Here is a 21,578-nt window from a genome sequence, read left to right on the forward strand (position 1 = left end):
TGTGGAGTGGATGTGTTTGGGTGTGTTTATTCTGCTCTTTTACTCTCCAGCATCTCTCAGCCCCGGAGATACCCACTAGAGTGAGGGGCGCTCTCACTAAACTCCCAGAGGTTTTCTGGTCTGGCTATCGGGTTTGGCCATTTCTCATTTTCAGTTGACAGATTTGATGGTGTCCCAAAGTGATGGATTTCGGAGCTATACTGATTCCCTAGATATCAACTTTTTGATACCCGGACTAAACACATCCTGCTGTTAAATGTCCAGAATTAGAATAATCTCACCTAAGCTTGAAAAATGCTAAAGAGAATCGGGTGCCTTTAGATTGGAAGAAAGCTTAAGTTGCTTCCTATGATTGCATTTGGAGTTTCATGTGAATGGAAAGAAAAAGAAAAAAAAAAAAGCTTAATTTCACCCTCCGGTATCCTGATGCAGAGATCTGGGCTGGAACCCTCTGTGACACTCTCTCAGCTGTAATTTCAAAGAGGTCGAGAAGCTCTGTCACCAACTCTCAGATATTTAAACGTATCTTACTCATCCGTCACGTACCAATCTTGTTTATCCTGTACTGTTACTGGAGAGTGAGGTCCTCTCACAGCGCGTTGTCCAGGTTCTTGATGTCTCGAACAACGAATTGAGCGAGACACCGAACTACAGTAGAAAAATTTTACTAGAAGGGAAAGTACACTTCCAGACGTGGAAGCTTGAGCAAGAGAAGCATGGCTTAGAAGGCCTGGTAACAAAGACTTCAGGGTTTTTACCCCTTTTTTGCTGTGGGTGGTTACTTTTCTTAGAGGAATGGGCTTCTTTGATTGACAGCTAAGATTGACAGGACTCAGTGATTGATCATTTTGCTTTCTGCACGTTTGTTCCCAGAATTCAGTCTGTTATAACGATATTAATGAACTCCCGGGCATATGCATCATATTATAATGATGGTATAATGAGGCTCAGGTGAGTTGGAGGTCATTGGAGGTCACAGGTGCGAGTGACTGACTTAAACTGGTACCTAATTCTCTGCCTACTGGTCTCTTTGTGTGAGTTAGAAGATGCCTTCTGGTTTGCTTAATTGTGGGCAGATTAGGGAAGACCCCTTCTAGGATAGGATGACCTCAGTGTCTTTGCAGGCAGACCCAAAACCCCCTAACTAACTTTCCTGCCTACCTCTTTTCTAAGAGCCATGAACCCCTTTGTTATTAGTATGGATGTTGAGGGACAGGAGGTCTCTTCTGTATTATCTTCCTCCTCCTGAGAGTGGGCATAGTCTCTGCCTATGGAGGTTTCATGGAGCTCTTTCTCTTTCTGCCTTAATCAGGGCAGAATTTGGGTCTTGGATTTTCTGCTGAAGTGCTGCCTCAGTCCCTAGACAAGGAAGAGAAGATACAAACTGTTATTTAAATCATAAATCTATTCATTTCTATTATTGATTTGCCTATTAAGCATGTAAGGAAAACAGTCTTGGTTAACATATTTCTTAAAGAGTAAAATGACCTTTGGCCTAAAGTCCCCTCCCCTCTCAGACTCTAAGTACCCTGCCTGACCTAGGGCCATTTCTACATGATGTCCTGAGTTACCATTTTCAGGGACATTATCTGCGTTACCAGTTTTGGGCAATTATCAGGATTTGAGAGAGAGGGCCTTTTTTCCAAAGAAAGGAGAGAAGAAAACTTAACTAGGTTTACTAAAAAGATTAACTCTGCAAGAGATGTACCATTTCATTTCCTGGTAAAAGATGAAGAATTTTACAAGTGATGTCCTGTCTCAGTAGTAGTCTTTCTGCATTTCCTAGGTGTAAAGATTGTGAACCACTAATACAGAACAGGCCAAAACCCAGCCGGTCTTTATGAAGTTCTACTGCCCATTTGGGATATGGGAAGCCCCTCTAGATTGGGGACATCGGCTTATCATTTTTCCTAAGAGCTGTAGGGGAGGGGAGATTTTTTTGCTCTACTCATCTTAGGTTCATTGACCAGGGCCCTGAAAATTAGACTGACAACAGGAATATTAATGAGAGAAAGACAAACAGAGGTGTGCGCACGGGAGTACCCAGCAATGAATAACTCAAAGCAGTGGTTAGAACGAGGGCTCACAGAGCGTCTTAACAAAAGAACAATGCATTTATAGAGAAGTGGCAAGGCAAAGGAAATGGACTTTGAGTTTCTAGAGTGGCAAATTACAGGAAGGCAAATATGTGGGGGAGCTAATAAAAGATAAGGGCTAGTTGGTAAATTTTATTAGGTAGATTCCTTTGAGGCCTTCTCTAGACTGACAAGGGTGACTTTTGTCCTTCCTGTTGAAGAGGGAAAGGAGAACACCTTCACAAATTTATAAATAATGAAAAAGAAAAATCAAGGAAGCAACAGGATAAAAAGAGAGTGTAAGAGAGGTTGGGAGGGGTATATATATAAAAATAGAATTTGATCTGAAAGGCTCATCTTAGGTAGGGACATTTGTGCTGAGTTCTGAGAAATGCGAATCTGGTCTTGGTAAGCTTGGGGAAAGCGTGTCCCAGACAGAGGACATGTATGTGTGGAGAATCTGAAGCATGAAAATTTGGGCCTATTGTTCCAGGGAATAAGTCTGCTGGAGCAGCTCCTGGGAATGATTTCTCAGTTCTTAGAGACACAGCAACAATTTTTCATCTGTCTGACTGGCAAGAATCCAAAAGGTTGAGAATATACTCTTGGTACAGTGAGGGGAAACAGGCTTTTTGTACATCACTGATGGGAGAATAAAATGGTACAAACCCTGGGAAGAGCAATTCACAACACCTGTCAAGGTCACAAATACATATCCCTTTGTTTCACCACTTCTAACTCTGAAAATTTATCCTATAGGAAAACTAACAAATTTGCAGACTTTATTGTAATAACAAATATGGGAAACCCCTGAATGTCTATCAAAAGATGACAAAAGGATTTTTTTTTAAAACAAATTAGGTTACATGCATATAATGCAATGTGATATAGTTACAAAACAATATTTAAGATGCACTTTACCAAAAAAAAAAAAAAAGCAGTGTCAAAAAATGTTTAGAGTATGTGGTCTTTTCAGAAAAATGAGAATGTAGTAGATAAAACTATATATTCATATTTGCTTGTAATATGCCTTATTGCATGAAGAGATTCTGGAAGAATAATCAAGGAAGTCCTATTAGTAAGATGATACTAATAGGGACATTTTTTATTGCATACCTATTAAGTGTTTTAGATTTGCAAACCAGTGCTTGTAACACCTATTCAAACAATTTGCTGAGGTCTGAATGTGTGCTCCCTGCTTCAAAAAAAATTCATATGTTGAAATCCTAACACCAAAGGTGATGGTATTAGGAAGTGGGTTTTTGAGCAGTGATTAGGTCAGTAAGGACAGAGCCCTCAAGAGTGAGATTAGTCCCCTTATAAAAGAGACTCCAGAGAGGTCCCTCACCCTCAGCCACATGAGGAAACATTAAGACACCCGTCTATGAACTGTAAAGCCCTCACCAAAACATAGAATCTGCCAGTGACATGAGTTTAGACTTTGCAGCCTCCAGAACTATGAAAAATAATCGTTTGCTATTTATAAGGAAAAAAAAAAGGGGGGGCGGAGACTGTTGGAATAATTAACTGAGTGGTATGGGAAGCGTGTTCTGGTGAGAACAGTTCATCCAGGTGTAGTTAATAAGAGTGTATTGTCTGTACAGAACATGGAGACTAATAAAACTGACTGCAAGCTGATTCGCTTTTTATTATCACCATGTTCCAGTAATTCTAAATAATGTCAGTGTAACATGGTCCTCCTCACCCTTTGGTAGCCATGGTTTGATAGAAAGTCCTGGTGCCTAGAAGGCCGTGAGAATGACCAGAGCCGAAGTTAGAAAGTTTGTCAGGGTTCGGAGCATGCAGGTTTTACTGGTCAAGATGAGCAATATCGACTTTATTCTAAACACAATGGAAAACAATGAAAGGATTTAAAGAAGAGGAGTAATATGACCCAATTAATGTTGAAAAGGTAGTTCTGATAGCTGTGGAAGAATAAGGTGGAGAGCTGCAGGACAGGAGGCCAGGAGCCTGGAACAAAGCTGACGTACCAGGGGGCGATAATGCTGGTTGTATTAGGCTGGTATATTTCTTGCCAAAACAGACTTACATTTAGAAATTTAGTGCAAAAATACCTTTTTGGTCCATTGAATGTTTGGAGACACTGGCTACTAAGAGTTTAAGGCCTGGGCCTTCCCCAGCTCACCACCCTTGCAGATTGAAGAAGACAGCACGGAAGAGTCTTGGAAGTGCATGTCAGCTCTTCCCTGTCGGGGGTATGCTGGCTGCAGTCAGTTGGAGCTGGCTGGAGCCAACTTGGATTGGTTTGTTTCAAGAGCTAATTTTCCCAACTCCAAGTTCAGTGACCTCTCCTTGGTAGCTTGAAATTCACAAACGCCACAACGGTTTTTTTCTTCTTTTTCTCCGCCTCTGGAGTATTGGATATTACCCATTTATGATCACATCACTGCTTCCTCTTGGCTCTGCACTCACCTATCTGGTCAGAGGTAGTAGAAAGATATCGGGCTTTTGATTTTGCTAGATTCTAGCGGCTGGAATCCATTCTTCCTCCGCCCTTTATCCTGAACTTTGGAGACAAAGGCTTTCTTGCCCTCTCCTGGTCTTCTTCACTGTGACCTCAGAGCTCCTCAGGTCTGAAGTGTGGCAATGGGGCTTTTTTAGCTTCGGGGAAGTGAAAGACAACGTCATCTCTCAAGCAGACCTTGGAGAAAGTATAGAAAACATAGAGACCGGATTAGTAGAGCCTGCCGATTAATTTTTTTCTCCAGTGTCATCTATTAGTCTTGTCTTTGCTCACAGCATTCCAGCTCTCTATCACATCATCCTATTTTATTTATTTTATTTATTTTTTCAATTTCATTTATAATTACTGAAATTGAACTTAATGTTCTCCATTTCCTGGTGAGTAAGGTATCCGTGATTTTTGCCTGGTTTTCAAAGTCCCGTTTCTCTCTTTGGACAACCGCTGATTTTCTGGCCAACCGCATGCTCTCATCTGTCTTTCAGGCCGCTCTCCTCAGTCCTACTTTTCAGCTACCTGCTTGGCATCCTTATGCCTTTCAAATACTGTGTATCCTTCATGGTTCATGTCTAAGAAACCTTGGTGTCTCCTATGTAGTACCTCAAGCTGCTCATTGACCTTTTGTCAGTGGGCTAAGTCTAGTGTCCCTAACTCCATGGCAGCCTTCCCGAAGTCAGACTTCTGTGGTGATGAGCCCTGCAAGCATGGATACAAATCACTCATTGACTGACACGCTGATGCACCAGTGACCTGGCTGAGGCGGTGAGGTTAGGGAAGGGATTGAGGTTTAGGAAGTAATACCGCATGTGAGAACCAGGTCAGTATTTTAGTTCAGAGGTTCTCAACGCTGGCTAAGCATTAGGGTACTTTTAAAATACAGGGTCAGGTCCCAACTGAATCAAGGCGCATTTGGGCGCATTAGTGCTATTTCAAAGTTCCTTGGGTGATTCTGAGGCGCAGTGAGAGTGGAAAACCACTGCAAAGGTGAAAGAAACAAACACCCATAAGGAAAACAAAGCCGTAATGAAGCACTGCAGCAATTACACTCCTACTAGGTGAGGAACAATTGAAACTCTGGAAACGGAATATTAGGAACCACTTTTTCACACTGTAGTCTTCCCACCCTTGTCCCACTTTCCATCTCACTTTCCCAGACCCTAAAATGTAAGCAGTGTCCCTGGGTCGTACATGATATATCCATCATGTTGATGATTAACTAAAATATTCGGTATGTGTTATTTAACAGTCACATTTTGTACTGCTCCAAGTATAATAGATATCACGACTACAAAAATACTTGGCATTATTTTAGTAATATAGAAATCATTGGAGCTGCTCGACATCATTATCGATGTCTCCAAAAACAAAGTTGCCCCTCATCCCACTTTTTAGTATTGTTTCCCCTAAAGTATAATGGGTCTGTCCCAATTCCTGGTCTAAGAAAGGATCATGTAGAGCCCTGCCTGAGGCTCAGAGGACTCGATAACTTGCACATTAACCATCTCATTTAAAACATCCCATAACAATTTCTGAGGAGGATTTGTTGGTTTTTGAAACAAAACGATTCTGATAAAGAGCCCTGTGAGTTAATGAAGTATCACTCCAGGAAAGGAAAGAAGATATTTTTTTCTCCTCCCTCAAAATAAGAAATCTTAGGGAATGAAAATGAATACCTATTAGATTTTATTTGATTTGCATGATTAATTCTAAGCCTTTCTTCTTAATGACTCATTTCTTCGCTACTGTGATTTTTTAAATTCTTAGCGAATTTCTTCTTTCAGACAAATAAAAATGGTTTTTAAAGGTTGTCTGAGACCCACTTAGCCTTTATAAAACATGGAGAAAGTTTCTGGTGGTGGTTGGATTTTGAAGAACAGTAGCAGTGAGGGGGCACTAGTGTTTATTCCTTCTCTTCAGTCTCTTCTGCAACCTATGTAGCCCATTTTCCTCGGTGTCTTCACTGAAATCTCATGGTAATCTCTACTTCAGTCGCTTTAGTCCTTCTTCATCATTTCATGACCATGGCTCATTTTCTTACTTTAAGTCTTTGCTTTTGCCACTTTCTCTACCTTCTTACCTCTGTCCACTGTACTCCAGGACCCACGTCCGCCTTACCTGATGCTGAAGAACAATTTCCCCTTTCTTTCTATTCCTCGGGATCATCTTCAGTGACTGAAATATCTACAAGACTTTATTCTTCTTTCTTGACCTCTGTCTTGACTCCAGATCAACTCTACCAGATGGTCACTCTTGGCTTCTCCTCGTGGACAAAATTCTGTCTGTAATATTTAAAATTTGGTATCCGTACCTCGTATCATTAGTTCTTAACTGGTCACAATGTACTGACTGCTCTAAATCCTTGTTTCTGCTTCTCTCTTTCTCTCCCTCTCTTTTAGTCCATCATTCTCTACCTGGTTTACATATGTTGACCATTCAGTCTGAATTCCACGGTGAACTACTACTCTCCTGTCATACCTCTTGCCTGACACACATTTTGTAACCTTTGCTCTTTGTGCCCCCTTCATTTTATCCACCCTTCCCCGACAATGGGTTTGTTAGAGTGTAATAAATCTATAATGCAGGTTCGGCCCCATTGCAGATTTTTAATGTGTTTCTATAATCTGAGGCTTCAAGCAATTTTATATTTGTATTCATGTCACGAACTTTCGTTATGCTGTCCCAAATATTCCCCAATGTGCTAACAAGCCTCTTCTACCCTGTCTCAATCTTGTCTCCTATGTCATTAACCCATGCACTTATTGAAACACAATTGTTATTTACTGAGTTATCTATGCCTATTTATTTGTCATAAATACATCGTAGCATAAAGCATGCAGGTGAAATGCAGACTTTCTGGCAAAAATTTCAGCCAATGTAAAATTCTTTCTACCCCAATTATCTGTCTTTCCTTCTTTGCTTTGGCCTTAAAGCCAGAATTGTCATTCTGTTTAGAAAGGCAAATGCTTCCATTTTTGTTCTCTACCCTACCGCCTCTTCACTCTCTCTAAGCAAATATCTACTCTTTCATAACATCCCTCCCCATCTTCACTGGCTTCTTATGTTTTAATAATTATAAGTGTAGCTAACATTAATTAAGGGTTTATTATGAGTCAGGTCTGAATGAAGTGCTTCATCCATCAGGCACCTCTAATACTTTCTGTAACCTGATAAAGAAGATGTGATTATTAAATAGAGAAGGAAATTGAGGCCAGAGAGTTTAAATAAGTTGTCCAAATAACACAACTATTACATAGTGGAATCGAGATTGGAACTCAGAAAGTTTGCTTTCAGAGCCTGTACTTATTATAACCGCTTGACACCACCACTTTGCCTATAGATGTGCAGAACGCTGGCCAGACTCTGTACTCCCCTTCATGGACTTGGCTAGCTCCTTCTTAGCTTTCACGGCCACACTGCCACAAACTCCTCTCCAATCACATCCTCTAATTCTTCATAGACCATATACTCAGGCCCCTGTGTTCTGCCTTCTGCCCCATGACTCTGAAAATGGATCTCTGGATGGTCATTAATGATCAAATCCAGCTCTCTTTCCTTATACTTCATTCTCTTCACTCTGTCTTCTTTCTTGAAATGTTTGCATTTGGCCTTTATATTTTTCTCATTTCTCCTGACTCATAACTTCTCTGACCACCAATTCTTTACCTCTTGGCAGATATTGCTAATTCTAGGTCAGTTTGGAGAAAGAATCTGGATATATAACAAAGAAAGCTTGGTCATCAGCAGGCCAGGGTAGAAGAATGAGCGATCTCCTGAGACTGTAGGCTGTAGCTTAACTTTGGGTGCAAATGCAACCAAAAAAATCTCAAACACAGTCTTATAGCCTGAAGACATTTTGAAGACTTTTTCAAATTGCCTGAAGTAATTAGAGCCAGAATGTATACCTTCTGCAGTATTCCCCTTGATTTTCTTGCTGGCACTGCCAGTTATAAGCTGTGTGACTTTGGCAAAGAAGACAAACTCCCTCATTTTCACCTGTAAATAATGGGTATATAATAATACTTAGCCTATAGGATTGTTGTGAGGGTTTAATGAAGTAATGAGGTACTCAATAAAAGGTTAAATTATAGTTTATACATTTACTTACTCACCAAATATATATTGAATGTTCACTTTGTGTCAGACATATGGTGGATATTGGGAATACAATGTCATATAGGTACAGACACAATAACTGCTCTCATGCAGCCTACAGTCTGGGTGGGGAGATAGCTGTTAATAACACTCACATCTTTATTTACTTAGCTCAAGGGTACAGATAAGGGAGTGGTAGGAGATGAAGTTGGAAAGACAGGATTTGTGAGATTCGAAGAAACATACGTGTCAGTTTAGGGACAGTAACCTAATCTGATTGGTCACCACTGAAGATTTTCAACTAGCAAGTGATGTTCAGCTGCTGTTTTTGTAGGATGGGTTGGAGCCGAATGGGTGAGACAGGAAAAAATTGGGCCAATTAATGGCTATAAATGTGATAGTCCTGGTAAGAATAATGAAGATCTGAACTAGTACTTTGGCGGTAAGTTTGTACGGAAGAGTTCTGAGACTATTAGGAGACATAGTTATTATGGTAGTTTCCCAAGTTCTCCACTGGTTTCCTCTACACCCAGAGTTCTTCCAAATTCTAGAAACTTCAGAGGCTAACAGAATTCATAATAACTCTTGTCTCAACACTAATGGATAGCCCCCTCCTCTTCCTCATTGGTAGATTGTAAATCAACACTTTTCCATTGGGCTTCCCTTCTTTCTCTTGTCAGTGCTTTTATGACTCCTAGCTGCCCCCTAGTGGAGACAGAGTTTATAACGACATAGAATCTTTTTAGAGATTTTTACAATTCATGCAACAAATCTATGTCTAACTGAGCCAGGCATACACTTTACTTTTCAAAAACAGAAACTGTGTCTAGGATACAAGAAGCCTAGGAAATATTTAAAGGTAAAATCAGGTTCATATTTTAAGTAACATTGCCCAAGTGGGATTGAGAAAACACTCAAAGACATCAATTGATTTTTGCAGGAAAACTATCCACATTTTCCTTTTCTTGTTTTAGTTAAGTTTTGGTGAAGTATTTGAGGAGCAGAGGGGGCTGTGGGAATGTGGACCTAGTGTTGTCAAATCTTTCAATTTTTAAAGAGAAGCTAGTAAGCCAATTACTACAGGAAATATTCCAGTTTTTTAAATGTTGTAATTTAAAATTTTAAGAAAAGAAAAATGAACTTTATAGCCATCTGTTTTAAAGTTCTGCATAGTAGACTATCAATTTCCAAATGGTAGTCATGATTACTAGTGATCAATGGCAAATTTTTGCTCGTTTATAGTGAATTTTTTTAAAAAGAACAATGACTTAAGTTTTTCCACATGTAAAGGACTGTTTTTTCTTCATGTTGATTACATCTTTATATATTTTGTTAAAATATTCTTGTTTTAAACTTTTATTTATATTAAAATATCTTTTAATTTATGAAATAATAAATCTAATAATGCATCTAATAAATTAAACCATGCATCTAATGTGTTTAATCGACAAAATGAAGAGTTGGTGACTTTACATCGTCTTGTATTTAGTTTAGTTTTACTGTACTTATTATTTAAATCTAAATGTCTGGGCATCACTGCTAAGACAAGGGCGATTTTGTGCTAAAATAGCTCTAACCCTAACCTTTAACCCTAGCCATTGATGTGGAAGATGTGTTGGTTGGGGAGAGACTCGAGGTCCAGAAGTGTGACAGCCATATGAGTGTGAGAACCCAAAGGAACTTCTGCTTCACTCCTTTATTCATGACTGAGGACACTGAGACACACTGAGGGCAAGAAAATTGTCCTTAGTCACCTGGGAGTTAGTAGCAGAACCACAACTACAACCATTTTCTGACACCAGATACATGTTCTTTCAACTGCCCTGGTCATTTCCATGCCATCCAGATGGTCCCCTGAGACACTGCTGATGATAAGGCCTGGTAAAAAAAAAGGAATACTTTAGGGCAATAATAGAAAGGGTGATTTGTGTAATTGTGCATTTTTACTGCAAGTTGGAACCCCTGTACCACGCTCATTTCATTTTGGGGTACAGAAGTTTGCCTCTTATTTGCTATTGAGTTGACTTTCCTTTACGTTGTTTCTCTCCTGAGAAGGTCTTTCGGTTTGAAAGTATCTTACTTTTAAAAGTTCACTAATTATGATATTTGATTATGTTAGAACATGAGTCGATTAGCAAATACACCACTTGACTTTCTCTGCGTCTGTCCCAGCTGCTGCAGATGCTTATGTACTCGTCTATACTTCTTTAAAATTGTTATTGGTTAGTCTGTTTGTGTGTGTATACACTATATATCCAACCAGTAAATAAATTTTACATGATTAAAAGTAATATCGTTTATATTTTTTCCCCCTAGCAATTATGGCAGGCACACACTAGAGGTTTGACTTTGTTATCAAATTAAAGAATGACTTAATAAGCCAGAATAATAACTTCCATCATTGGAGTGCCATCCATATGCAGGTATTATTCTAAGTGTCTTTTTAAATGCTATCTAATTAAAATCAGTCTAAAGTGTTTAGTGTTTGCCCATCATGTGCCTAGTGCTGTGTTATATGCTGGGGATGTGGTAGTGAATTGAATGATAAAGCATCTATCCACATGGAGTTTATAGCTTGAACTTCAATGCCTTCCCTCACTCACTGCTGCTTCAATCCCTCCTGACTCGTGCTGGGCTGCAACACACGATTATAAATAGTAAAGAAAATAGTTACAGTTATGCCAGTTGCTGTGAAGGAGTACTGGAGTCGGGAAAAATTTAGAAAAAATAAAAATTAAGTTATGACGTGAAGGATAAATTAGCAGTTAGCCAGGTTAAGAGAGAGGAGACAAAGTGTTTTATGCAGAAAGAGCAGTAAGGGCAGAGATCCAGATGGATTAATTTAACATGGGGTATTAAGAAAAGGAGAGAAGTCCAGAAGGAGAGCAGAGGGAGAAAGGTGAGCAAGACGAGGTCTGCTTAGGTCTTGCTGTTAAACTTGCATTATGCTTTGCAAAGGTCCTTAATGTTTTCCAAAATAAAGAGCATCTAATTACAGTTAATTACATCATTTGCTATTTGTATATTTTTAATCTAAATGAGATCTTTTCCCACTTTGTTGAGTTTCCCGAGTATGGGGAACCATGTGTCTTTGTCCTATCACCTAGTGCTGCCCTAATCTCTTCTGATATGCCTATGTTATGTTCAGTAAAATCCTCCTGTTCTATAGGCATCATCTGTCCCTGAACACAACGCACAATTTCCTGAGTCGAATCGCAATATCACATCCACCTATTCACTCATTTGTCCATTTGATAAACATTTCTGTGTGCCAAGCAATGTAGGAAATCTTAAGAGTTTCCTCATGGATTTACGCTTGTTTTAGACTTAACCCTTTTCCTGTTTGCTTCGAGATGATTCACGGACTACAATCCTAAACTTACCCCCAAAGTTTGCCACGAAATATCTTGTTTTTACTATTATTTTCTCATCGCTCTAGTATATCGATAGTCTTTGGAAACAAATGACATCATTCTATCTCTAGCATTCTGTTTTTGTAGTTTCATCGCTTTAAACATCAAATCCTAGAAAACGTAGCATTCCTGAGAGAGCTGTAATTTATTTTTTTAAATGGGAAAATTAAGGCATAATTGAGACCAAAAATCTCATCTATAAAGCAACCTACTACCACGGGGAAACACTTGAATTTTAAGTTATCGGGTAATGATTTTTTTCTTTTTATCGTGGTTTAATCGTACCTGTATTTCAAACTCTGCTTTTGTTATTCTCGTCTCAGCCCATCTGCCAGGCAGCTTACCAGAATGACTTAGGTCAAGTGTGGCGGTGGGTGAAGGAAGACAGCAACTGTATCAACGTTCTACCTACTATCATGGGGAAACACTTGAATTTTAAGTTATCGGGTAATGATTTTTTTCTTTTTATCGTGGTTTAATCGTACCTGTATTTCAAACTCTGCTTTTGTTATTCTCGTCTCAGCCCATCTGCCAGGCAGCTTACCAGAATGACTTAGGTCAAGTGTGGCGGTGGGTGAAGGAAGACAGCAACTGTATCAACGTTCAAGATGGCTTTAACGGAGACACTCCCCTGATCTGTGCTTGCAGGCGAGGGCACCTGAGAATCATTTCCTTCCTTTTAAGAAGAAATGCTGCTGTGAATCTCAAAAACAAGGTGAGGCTGTGACATATGAGTGGAGAAAGTAATCGACTGTGATAATGGAAACAGTGAATGTCATTTTCTCGTTGCTTGTAGCTCCTAATACCAATAATTTCTTTGACCTTGTTTTAGTGAGACTGACCCATACTGAAGATATTTTATTAGGCAGAGAGCAGACTAAAGCATAGTTTAATCAGCAGGCATATTTTGTGGTTAATTATGTCCTTGTACTTCTGACAAGGAAGAGAATGGTGCACTCGTTTGACTGGATAGCACTTCTTTTCTTCTTTTTTTCTCTCCCTCATGCTTTTCCTTGCCTTCCCGCTCTTCTTTCCCAGCGCCTCCTCCTCACTATTACAGAAGTAATGAGAAAGATTTCCCAGAAAAAAAGATATTGACCTGGTGGTGTTATTTCATTAGTTAGATTTTTACCTACTATTTAAGTGTTCAGATCTTCAAAAGAGCCTGTAGTTTATTATAGAATAAAAGAATTCCAGGGAGAAATTTGCCCAGGACAGATAAGCTCACGAACCAGAGGCTATTTGGGAAAAACAAAAAAGATTAAACATTTAACAACATTAAAATATTTTTAAAATAAAAAATGTAAACTAAACACTTAGTCTAATAATATCTCTATTAATCTCAAGTATCCACTGAAGTCCTTTCCACTATTTTTATAATACAAGAGGCTCCGTTTCTCTGGTTAACTTATTACTCCAAATGGTCTTTAATTTGATTTAGAGGAGTCAAGTGGGGCACTACAGGCTATTGTTCCTCATCGAATGTACATGAGTGGATATAGGGCATTCATAATTATTACAAATAGTGACTTTTTATATTTACTCAGTGTACTTTAAAGTTTGCCTTTACTGTGATGCCGACACTGGAAGTGCCAAAGGGGTTCTGAAAGGATGTCCACAACAATCACGTGTTCTGCTCTTCTTTGACCTGAAGATTCTATGTCAGCATCTTTACTAACATTCTCTGTGCCTCTCTTTGTACATTTATAAATTGAACCAGTGCTTTCTCATTTCTTAAGTCTATGTTTATGAATTATTTTCAGAAGTAGTAAACAAACAAAAGGCCTTAAAAACAAACAAAAAGCTCTGCTGATGATCGAGATGTACATACTTAATAGAGAACATCAATTATGTTGAAAGCAAATGAAAACATAGAGATAGCGATAGATAGATGGTTATATTTTGGTCTGTCAAATTGCCCAGGATTAAAAGAGAAAATCGAGTGTTGACTAGGAAGGGAGTTTAAGTCATTATCATTTTTTTGGAACACAGTTTAGCAGCACGATATGAAAAGCATTAATACCTTGTATGCCAGGAATTATATTTTTAGAAACTTATGCTAAAGACGAATTTAGAAATATTGACAAAATTTTATGAATGAGGATGTTCAAGCAGTATTTATAAAAGTGAAAAGTTAAAAATTCAAATGTCTGCCATGTAGGGTTTAGCTAAATAAATTAGAATAGTTCCATTCAATAGAAAGCCATATAGCTATTAGAGTCATGTATTCAAAAATATTAAATTGCATGGAAAGATGTACATATTCTAAATGTTAATTTTTAAAAAGCAGATATGATTTTGCATGTGCAGTATGCACCTATACTTAAAAATTCCACATATATGCATTAAAAAAGACTGTAAGAAAACATAGCAAAATGTCAACAATTAACTCTGGGCTGTTTGATAATGGGTGATTTTAAATTTATTCTATCATTATCTTCTTGTCTAGTTTATAAACCTTTTATAGAGAACATATCTACCTTAATATTAGAAAAACAAAAAGTCTTATTTAAGAACAGTGCTTTCCCGAGTGGAAGTTAACCTTTCTTTCCTCTCTGGCTTTCCCTTTCTTGTCATTGATTTGGTGGGTATTCTAGTTGCGACAGCCTGTTTTGCATTATACTTATTTGTGCATATTTCTGTCTCCCTGGGTTTATTATGAGGCTCTGAGACTTAGCATGCCCCACAATCCCTAGAAACTTAAGTATATCATCTGATAAATATTCACATATTTGAAGAATTAAATTGAGTTATTTCCATTCTTCTAGCACTGCTGTATGCATGTAGAAACATGGAAAAATTGCTCTATGGTTAAGATTTTCCTATGAATGAAGTACAAAATGAATAATTGTATACCATTAGTGATTAAGGGATAACTATAGATTTCCATTCTGAATTTAGTTTTAGTTTATATCACAATGTGAGAATCTATCTTTTGATGATTTGTAAAATGTATATTTCACCCCCTTGTCTTTCTGTGGTCCTCCCCCCAGCTTTTTCTTTAGACTATACTGTGTTCAATATTTTAATCATTGGAAACCTGGGTTTATTAGTCAGACATACTCGACAGAAAAATGTGGCATAGGTACCATAAAACGAATTTTTTTGCTAAGGTAATCTGTGAAAACATGAAATCTGATATGAAATATTTTATTAATAGCGTCCTTTTCTTAATTTTTAGAAAGGGAGAACCTGCTTGCATTATGCTGTGAAGAAAAAATTTACCTTCTTTGATTATCTACTCATTATCCTGTTGATGCCTGTCCTGCTTATTGGGTATTTCCTTATGGTGAGTACATTTGTGAGAGCAAAGGATCAGCGAGTAGGAGAAGATCAGTAGCATGACTCTTCAAGTTTTGCTGGGCCAGTGAGACGTAAATAAATAGTAACAAAACAAGCTCTTGGTTTGTATTCTATAAATGACATTTCTAACATACATGAGATGTTAAGATTAAGATAAAGCAAGAATGAAAGGTAGCCAAATAAATTAATCAATGGTAAAATAATCTATGGAATCATTATTTAGAAAAATAAATTAATCTGGTTTAAGAATCATCTTAAGTAAGCACAAACATCCTAAATATTAAAAAATAAATTCTCCCTCCTGCTATTTCATTTCTCTCTTTTTTGTAAGAGGAGTTTATGTTTTTGTACATATTTTTCTGAGTTTCTGATTGTTAAGGAACCACCCTGGTTGTGAATTAGAAAACAGATCTCAAGAGATTAGCAGACAGCAAATGATAAACACAGATCTTTATATGGAATTTGAAGCCTACCTTTCACTTTGATAAATTTATTCATGCTTGAATGAATTCTTGGCATGCAGTAATTTTCTTGAATAAAGAAAATTATTCCTGTGTAGGAATGCAGTCATATTATGAGTAGAAAATAAAACTTGAGTGTTTGGCTTTTTTTGTTTTTCAAATAGAGTGACAGATTTGCACTGACTCACTGTTTTCCATCTGCTTTTGCTTGCGGCCAGTTCCACCTCTGAGAGATCACTCAACAAATGTGTTATTTACTCCAGTTAAATGACAGATCTTCTTTCTCTTTGTGGCTAATAGACCATGGATGTTAGTTATTCCTGTTAACATAAGCTCCAGAACAAAGTCTGCCAGTTGGAAATGTTATTACCTCCTTTGGTATTTAAATGTTACAGGATTTGAGGAACTACAATTAAATATGATAACATTGATTTTGATGCTTTGATTTATGGGAGAGAAAAAACTGTAATTCGCTGATAAACATATAACCTTAAAAAGTTCTTGAAAAATTAATCATGTATTTAACACACAGGATTTGAATATATGTAGTTTTGGGGTTAGAAGAATCTGTCATTCATTACAAACCTTTTTAGAAATTATGAAGAAAACATCACAATTACGATTAGTAAGGCTCATTTAGAATTTGTTGACATACAGCCCTGCTTTATAAGATAGTCCAATGTTAAAAGCTGAAGGCCTGGGTAAAATTACTCATTGTAATGAATAGCCCAAATCTGATTGCACAAGTACCCTATTTATTAATGGGGCCCGAAATGCTTAATTTGTGGTACGTAAGAGATAAGTGACATGAGAAAAAATTAAAAGGGACCAAAAAGGACTGTGTTACTTCAGAGAAGGGCAGGAGGAGAAAGTCAGTTTAGAAGGTGACATAGGAGGGAGGCATGAGGAGGAAAGACAATTAGATGGAGCTTCCTAGGTGATAAAGGGGCTGAACTCTAGAACATGCCACCCGACCATGGAGAGCTGTACTCCCACAAGCGATGGGATGGGTGTTCGGGGGATGCTCAACCTGTCATGTGATCAGAATTTCAGGGCACTAGGCGGGAAAAGTGGATTTCTGAGGTAGCTACTTAATTCCATTCTTTTTTTCAATCATTCAACAAAAACATTATGGACCCACTAAATGCCAGGCCCTTTCTTGGGTGTGTTAGACATACAATGATGAATCCAACAGGTGTAATCCTTGTCTTCGTGAGAGTTAGAGTGCTGTGAAGACGGAATCATTAATCAAATAATGACAGAAACACATGTAAAATTACCAAGAAGTAGGTGGTACAGAGAGCCCAGGAGAGAGTTTTACCTGGCCAGCTAGATCAGGGAAAGTCTTCTAGAAGAAGAGGGGCCTTGACTGAGATATTAAATATTAGTTTACTAGGTAAAGAAAGGAGGAGGGAGGAGGCTTCTAGGCAGAAGGAATATTCAGTGTAACTATTTTATGTCACTAGGGAGCCTGGTGAGAATGAAAAACTAACTAAAGGCCAGTGTAACTAGAGCAAGGTGAGCCAGGAGGTGTTGAGTGAGCCAGGTAGGGCCATAAGTAGAGGCCAAATTATGGGACCTTGCAGGCCAGGCTGAATAGTTTCCCTCAGAGCAATGGGACATCATTGAAGGGTTTTGAGCCTGGAAGGGAGACAGATCACTGGACCCTGTCCTCAGTAGAATTTGATAGGTCTGGGGTAGGGCCCCATAATTTGCATTTGTTAAGTTCCCAGGTGCTGATGCTGCTCTTCCAGGACCACACTCCAAGAAACTTGGCTTTACCTTATCAACACTGTAAGGGGGTGAGGATGTGGGAGAAGTTTTAAGAAAAGTGCATGGACACTTAAGGGTATTGGAATTAAAATGAAACCTGTTGGTTAAAATAGTCTAGACATAAGATAGAAAAATATAAATAAACCTCTCTTGTACTTGTCATTCATAATAGGTATCAAAGACAAAGCAGAATGAGACTCTTGTCCGAATGCTACTTGATGCTGGCGTCGAAGTTAATGCTACAGACTGTGTAAGTTTTTATTTTGTCATTTTGAAATAACTTTCAAAATGGTATTTGTAGGTAGTATACTTGTCATCTATAGTTACTTGCTTTTTTTTCCTAGACACTTTTGCATTTTTTTATTTCACTGCCAGTCAGGCGAACTTGTTTATATACTGCCACTAAACTTGTGGGAATAAAAGTTTTTTGAATATCAGACATTTTTCAAAAAAAACTGCTCTACTATTGGTGAGAAGTTAAGGAAAATGGAGGCTCTGATAAAAAAAAAATTCATCCTTGTTAGTTAAGAACCTAGAGTCAGAATGCCGAAGTATAAACCAAGGCTTGTTACTTTTTACCAATGTGGTGTTTTGGTAAGTTATAAACTTATTCAACTTTCAGTTTCCTAATCTGTAAAATGAGGATATCGACAACTTACAGAGCTGATTCATGTAAAGCAGCATTCCCCAACCTTTTTGGCACCAGGGACTGGTGTTCCTATGAGAATCTAATGCCTGATGATCTGAGGTGGAGCTGAGGCAGTGACGCCAGCGCTGAGGAGCGGCTGCAAATACAGATGAGGCTTCACTGGCCAGCCTGCCGCTCACCTCCTGCTATCCGGCCTCGTTCCTAAGAGGCCACAGACTGCTACCAGTCCGTGGCCCGGGGCTTGGAGACTCCTGATATAAAGCACTTAGCAGAGCTCCTGGCACATAATAAGTGCTCAGTGGACATTAGCTGTAGCCAAGATCCCAACTCACTGCTAAGAGAGTCCCCATCCATAAACTAAAGAAAGATAAGGACAAAGGTCAAAGAGAAATCCAAATGATGTTAAAAGCAGTGATTACAGCAGGAGAAGCATCAGCTAATTTCTTCCTCTTCATAAGTATACATTTTTTCCCTCCTTTTACAACTGCATCCTTGAACTCGTCTTCTTCCCTTACATGATCATAAATGGTTCAAAAGTTTACTTGTAAGGAATTTTATTTGCTTACATTAATTGAATGAAATTTTGGATTGCCAGGTTTTACTAAAAAAAGTAGGCCAGTCGAAATTTGTTTGCAAAAAACCAGTATTCCGTTTGTGATCCCTAATTTATGTTGTATAGATCTGCATGTGTATTACCATCCTATGTTCTGTGAGAAAATGTTCCCATTTTCTATTAATTATTTACATCATTTTAGTTTTTGTTGTATTGGTATCCTTTGTTTAAATCCTTTGTTTAAATAGCTCTGTGTTTGTGTGTGTGAGTGTGAGAGAGAGAGAGCGAGCTCACACAAGAGAACAAGTTTATGAAATGTATGTTTTCCCTCTTATTTCAAGTAAGATTTTTGGATTAATTTGGATAGACTACTACTGTGAATTATTATTTTCTTAGATAGCTTCGAAATGTATTAAGATGTCATTAAAAATTAAAAGTAAAAAGTAATTCAAAAAGTTTAAAACTTTGCTTGTGAACGAAAGTTCTTTAGAATATTTTTCTCGTTATCTATGTTTATCTCTATCTCTAGGTAGAGAATGTCATTCTTGTGTATGCTCAGATATGTGCACATATATGTACACACAGACACATTATTCTCACCATTTTTCAAATACTATCTGTGTATTAAGATCCATTTTCCAACTCTATGTAATGCTGTGTATTATATTTTTAGATGATTAGACTGTCTTTATTTCACATGGAAAAATTCAGATAGATCTTCCCTTTATCATACCATCACTTAATAAAAATAAGTGATTGTAGCATTATTTCCTATGATTTTAGAAGAGTTTCTGGGGAAAAAGATCCAGAATTAATTCTATTAGTCTTGATAGTCGAGGGTATTATTTCTTCACTTACCCAAACCATAGTTGTTTGGCAGCTTTTTGAAAGACAAAATTTTGAGCACAAATGTCCCAGCTATAAATTTCTTTTGATCTGTAGTAGCGTTTTAAATTAGTACCAACAGATTAGACCCACTGTTTTATAATATATATTATAAACTACAACAATCCAATTATGGGAGAGTTCTATGTCAAACGGCACTGATCTTGGAGGTGTGCTGCAGCAATGTGCACACCAGCCACGTACTTCAGACTGTGGGGGTTTTGAACAAGAACCAAAGGTCCACGTGGAGACCCTTTAAGGAAAGACAGGTAACACGATCAAGGCGGTGATTGCCCAGGCATATAGAATTCTACAAAGAGACCTTGGGATAATTCAGCATCAGCTTTCGAAGTAGCATTTTTTCTTAGTTTGGAACAGAAAATGAGAAAGGAAGGTATCAGTGGCTTAGAGGACATTAATAACATACTCACTGAGTCATAAAAGACTTTTTTTGGTACAAGAAATATAGTTGCACACAGATGGTTTGTAGACTTTGTTTAGCTGTACACTACAAAATGCAAACAGCGCTCGTTAAAGAAGCCGCAGGCTCCATCTGTGGAGCCCATTGATGAGCTGCAGTGTCCGTCCTTTGCGTTTCAGTATGGCTGCACTGCGCTACACTACGCCTGCGAAATGAAAAACCAGACTCTCATCCCCCTGCTCCTTGAGGCCCATGCAGACCCCACGATAAGAAATAAGGTAAGGGGAGACGCGGCTGTGGCGTCTGTGGCGTCTGTGGCGTTTGTGACGGCTGTCTGAACCTGCGTGCAGCACCGAGGGGAGGGCTTAGATGAGGCTTGTGCCCCCGCTTCTATCTGGGGGATGGAGGGTCGGGGATGGGGGGTGCCTCCCCTCCGTCCCTAGCTAAAGCCAGATGGTTAGGTTTCCTCTCTGTGTGTTCCTGGCATGGAGACTTACCCACAGAATGACAATGGGAATCACTTTTAAGATAGTGAAGCCATAATAAGGAAAAAGCCTGTGTTCCTATATCACTGATTGGAGGAGAGAGGCCCACTTGGGCCTCCCAAACAGAAATTGCCGGCAAAGGAGTAGCTGAGATAAAAATAATACAAGTTTATTTTTATCTTAAACCCTCCAATGCCGGCATAAGCCATGGGGTGGTGTGGGGGAGTAAGAAATAAGATAAGAATCTGTGGGCTATGGTCTGAGGTTCCTATGGCAGCATAATCTTCTAACTTCAGCCTTGTGTTGAAGTAAATTAATTGCCTCTGATGTTGTTAATGGCAAAATTAATCATCTCTTGGAAGAATTAAGTTATCTTATTACTGTTAGAATTGAATGACATGTCATGCGCTTGTCAAGCCTGTGAGTCAATCAGTCAGAACTGTTTACTGGACCCTTTGCATTGGCGTTTGACCCTGTTGGAGAGAGGGAACTATAATTCTTTTTTCTCCTCAGCATGGTGAGAGTTCCCTGGACATTGCACGGAGATTAAAATTTTCCCAGATTGAATTAATGCTAAGGAAGGCATCATAATCCTAGTGGCCTCATATGGAGAAGTGGAAAAAGTTAAAGGACTGGACTCTGTCTCCACCTTGGACTATTGATTGGTCTGCGGGCCACTCAACCTAGATGCCACGGTTTTATGGGGATGATGATGGTTGCCACAGATGATGTTTTGGAAGAGCTTTGTATTTATGTTTTTGCTCTATGGACTTCACCATGGCCTTCTAGGAGAAACACTCAAACTGTTGGATTCTCCACTTCAGTCCAAAGAGAGGGATGTTTCAACTTCAGTGTGTCCTGAAGAAGAGGATCAGAATTATCTCAGAGAGGATTCTCCCTTCTCAGCTGTGTTTTTCTTTTAAAGAGGCTGCCCTGTATCATGCCCCAGGACACAAACTGTTCCTCTCAGGCCCCTTTAAGTAGTA

The 21,578-nt window shown here is 38.5% G+C and overlaps 1 protein-coding gene across 1 annotated transcript in view; it reads left to right on the forward strand.

Annotated features, from left to right (window-relative positions):
• Positions 1-21,183, forward strand: part of ANKRD22 (ankyrin repeat domain 22) — a 23,386-nt gene extending 2,203 nt beyond the window's left edge. Inside the window, exons 2-6 of the mRNA XM_006925973.1 lie at positions 12,586-12,777; positions 15,244-15,351; positions 17,772-17,849; positions 20,287-20,385; positions 21,106-21,183. Coding sequence (XP_006926035.1) covers positions 12,586-12,777; positions 15,244-15,351; positions 17,772-17,849; positions 20,287-20,385; positions 21,106-21,183 — 555 coding nt within the window. The remainder of the gene's footprint in view (positions 1-12,585; positions 12,778-15,243; positions 15,352-17,771; positions 17,850-20,286; positions 20,386-21,105) is intronic.
• The last annotated feature ends 395 nt before the right edge of the window (positions 21,184-21,578 follow it).

The sequence above is a fragment of the Pteropus alecto genome, unplaced genomic scaffold (genome assembly GCF_000325575.1).
Source record: "Pteropus alecto unplaced genomic scaffold, ASM32557v1 scaffold88, whole genome shotgun sequence".
Taxonomy (NCBI): Eukaryota; Metazoa; Chordata; class Mammalia; order Chiroptera; family Pteropodidae; genus Pteropus; species Pteropus alecto.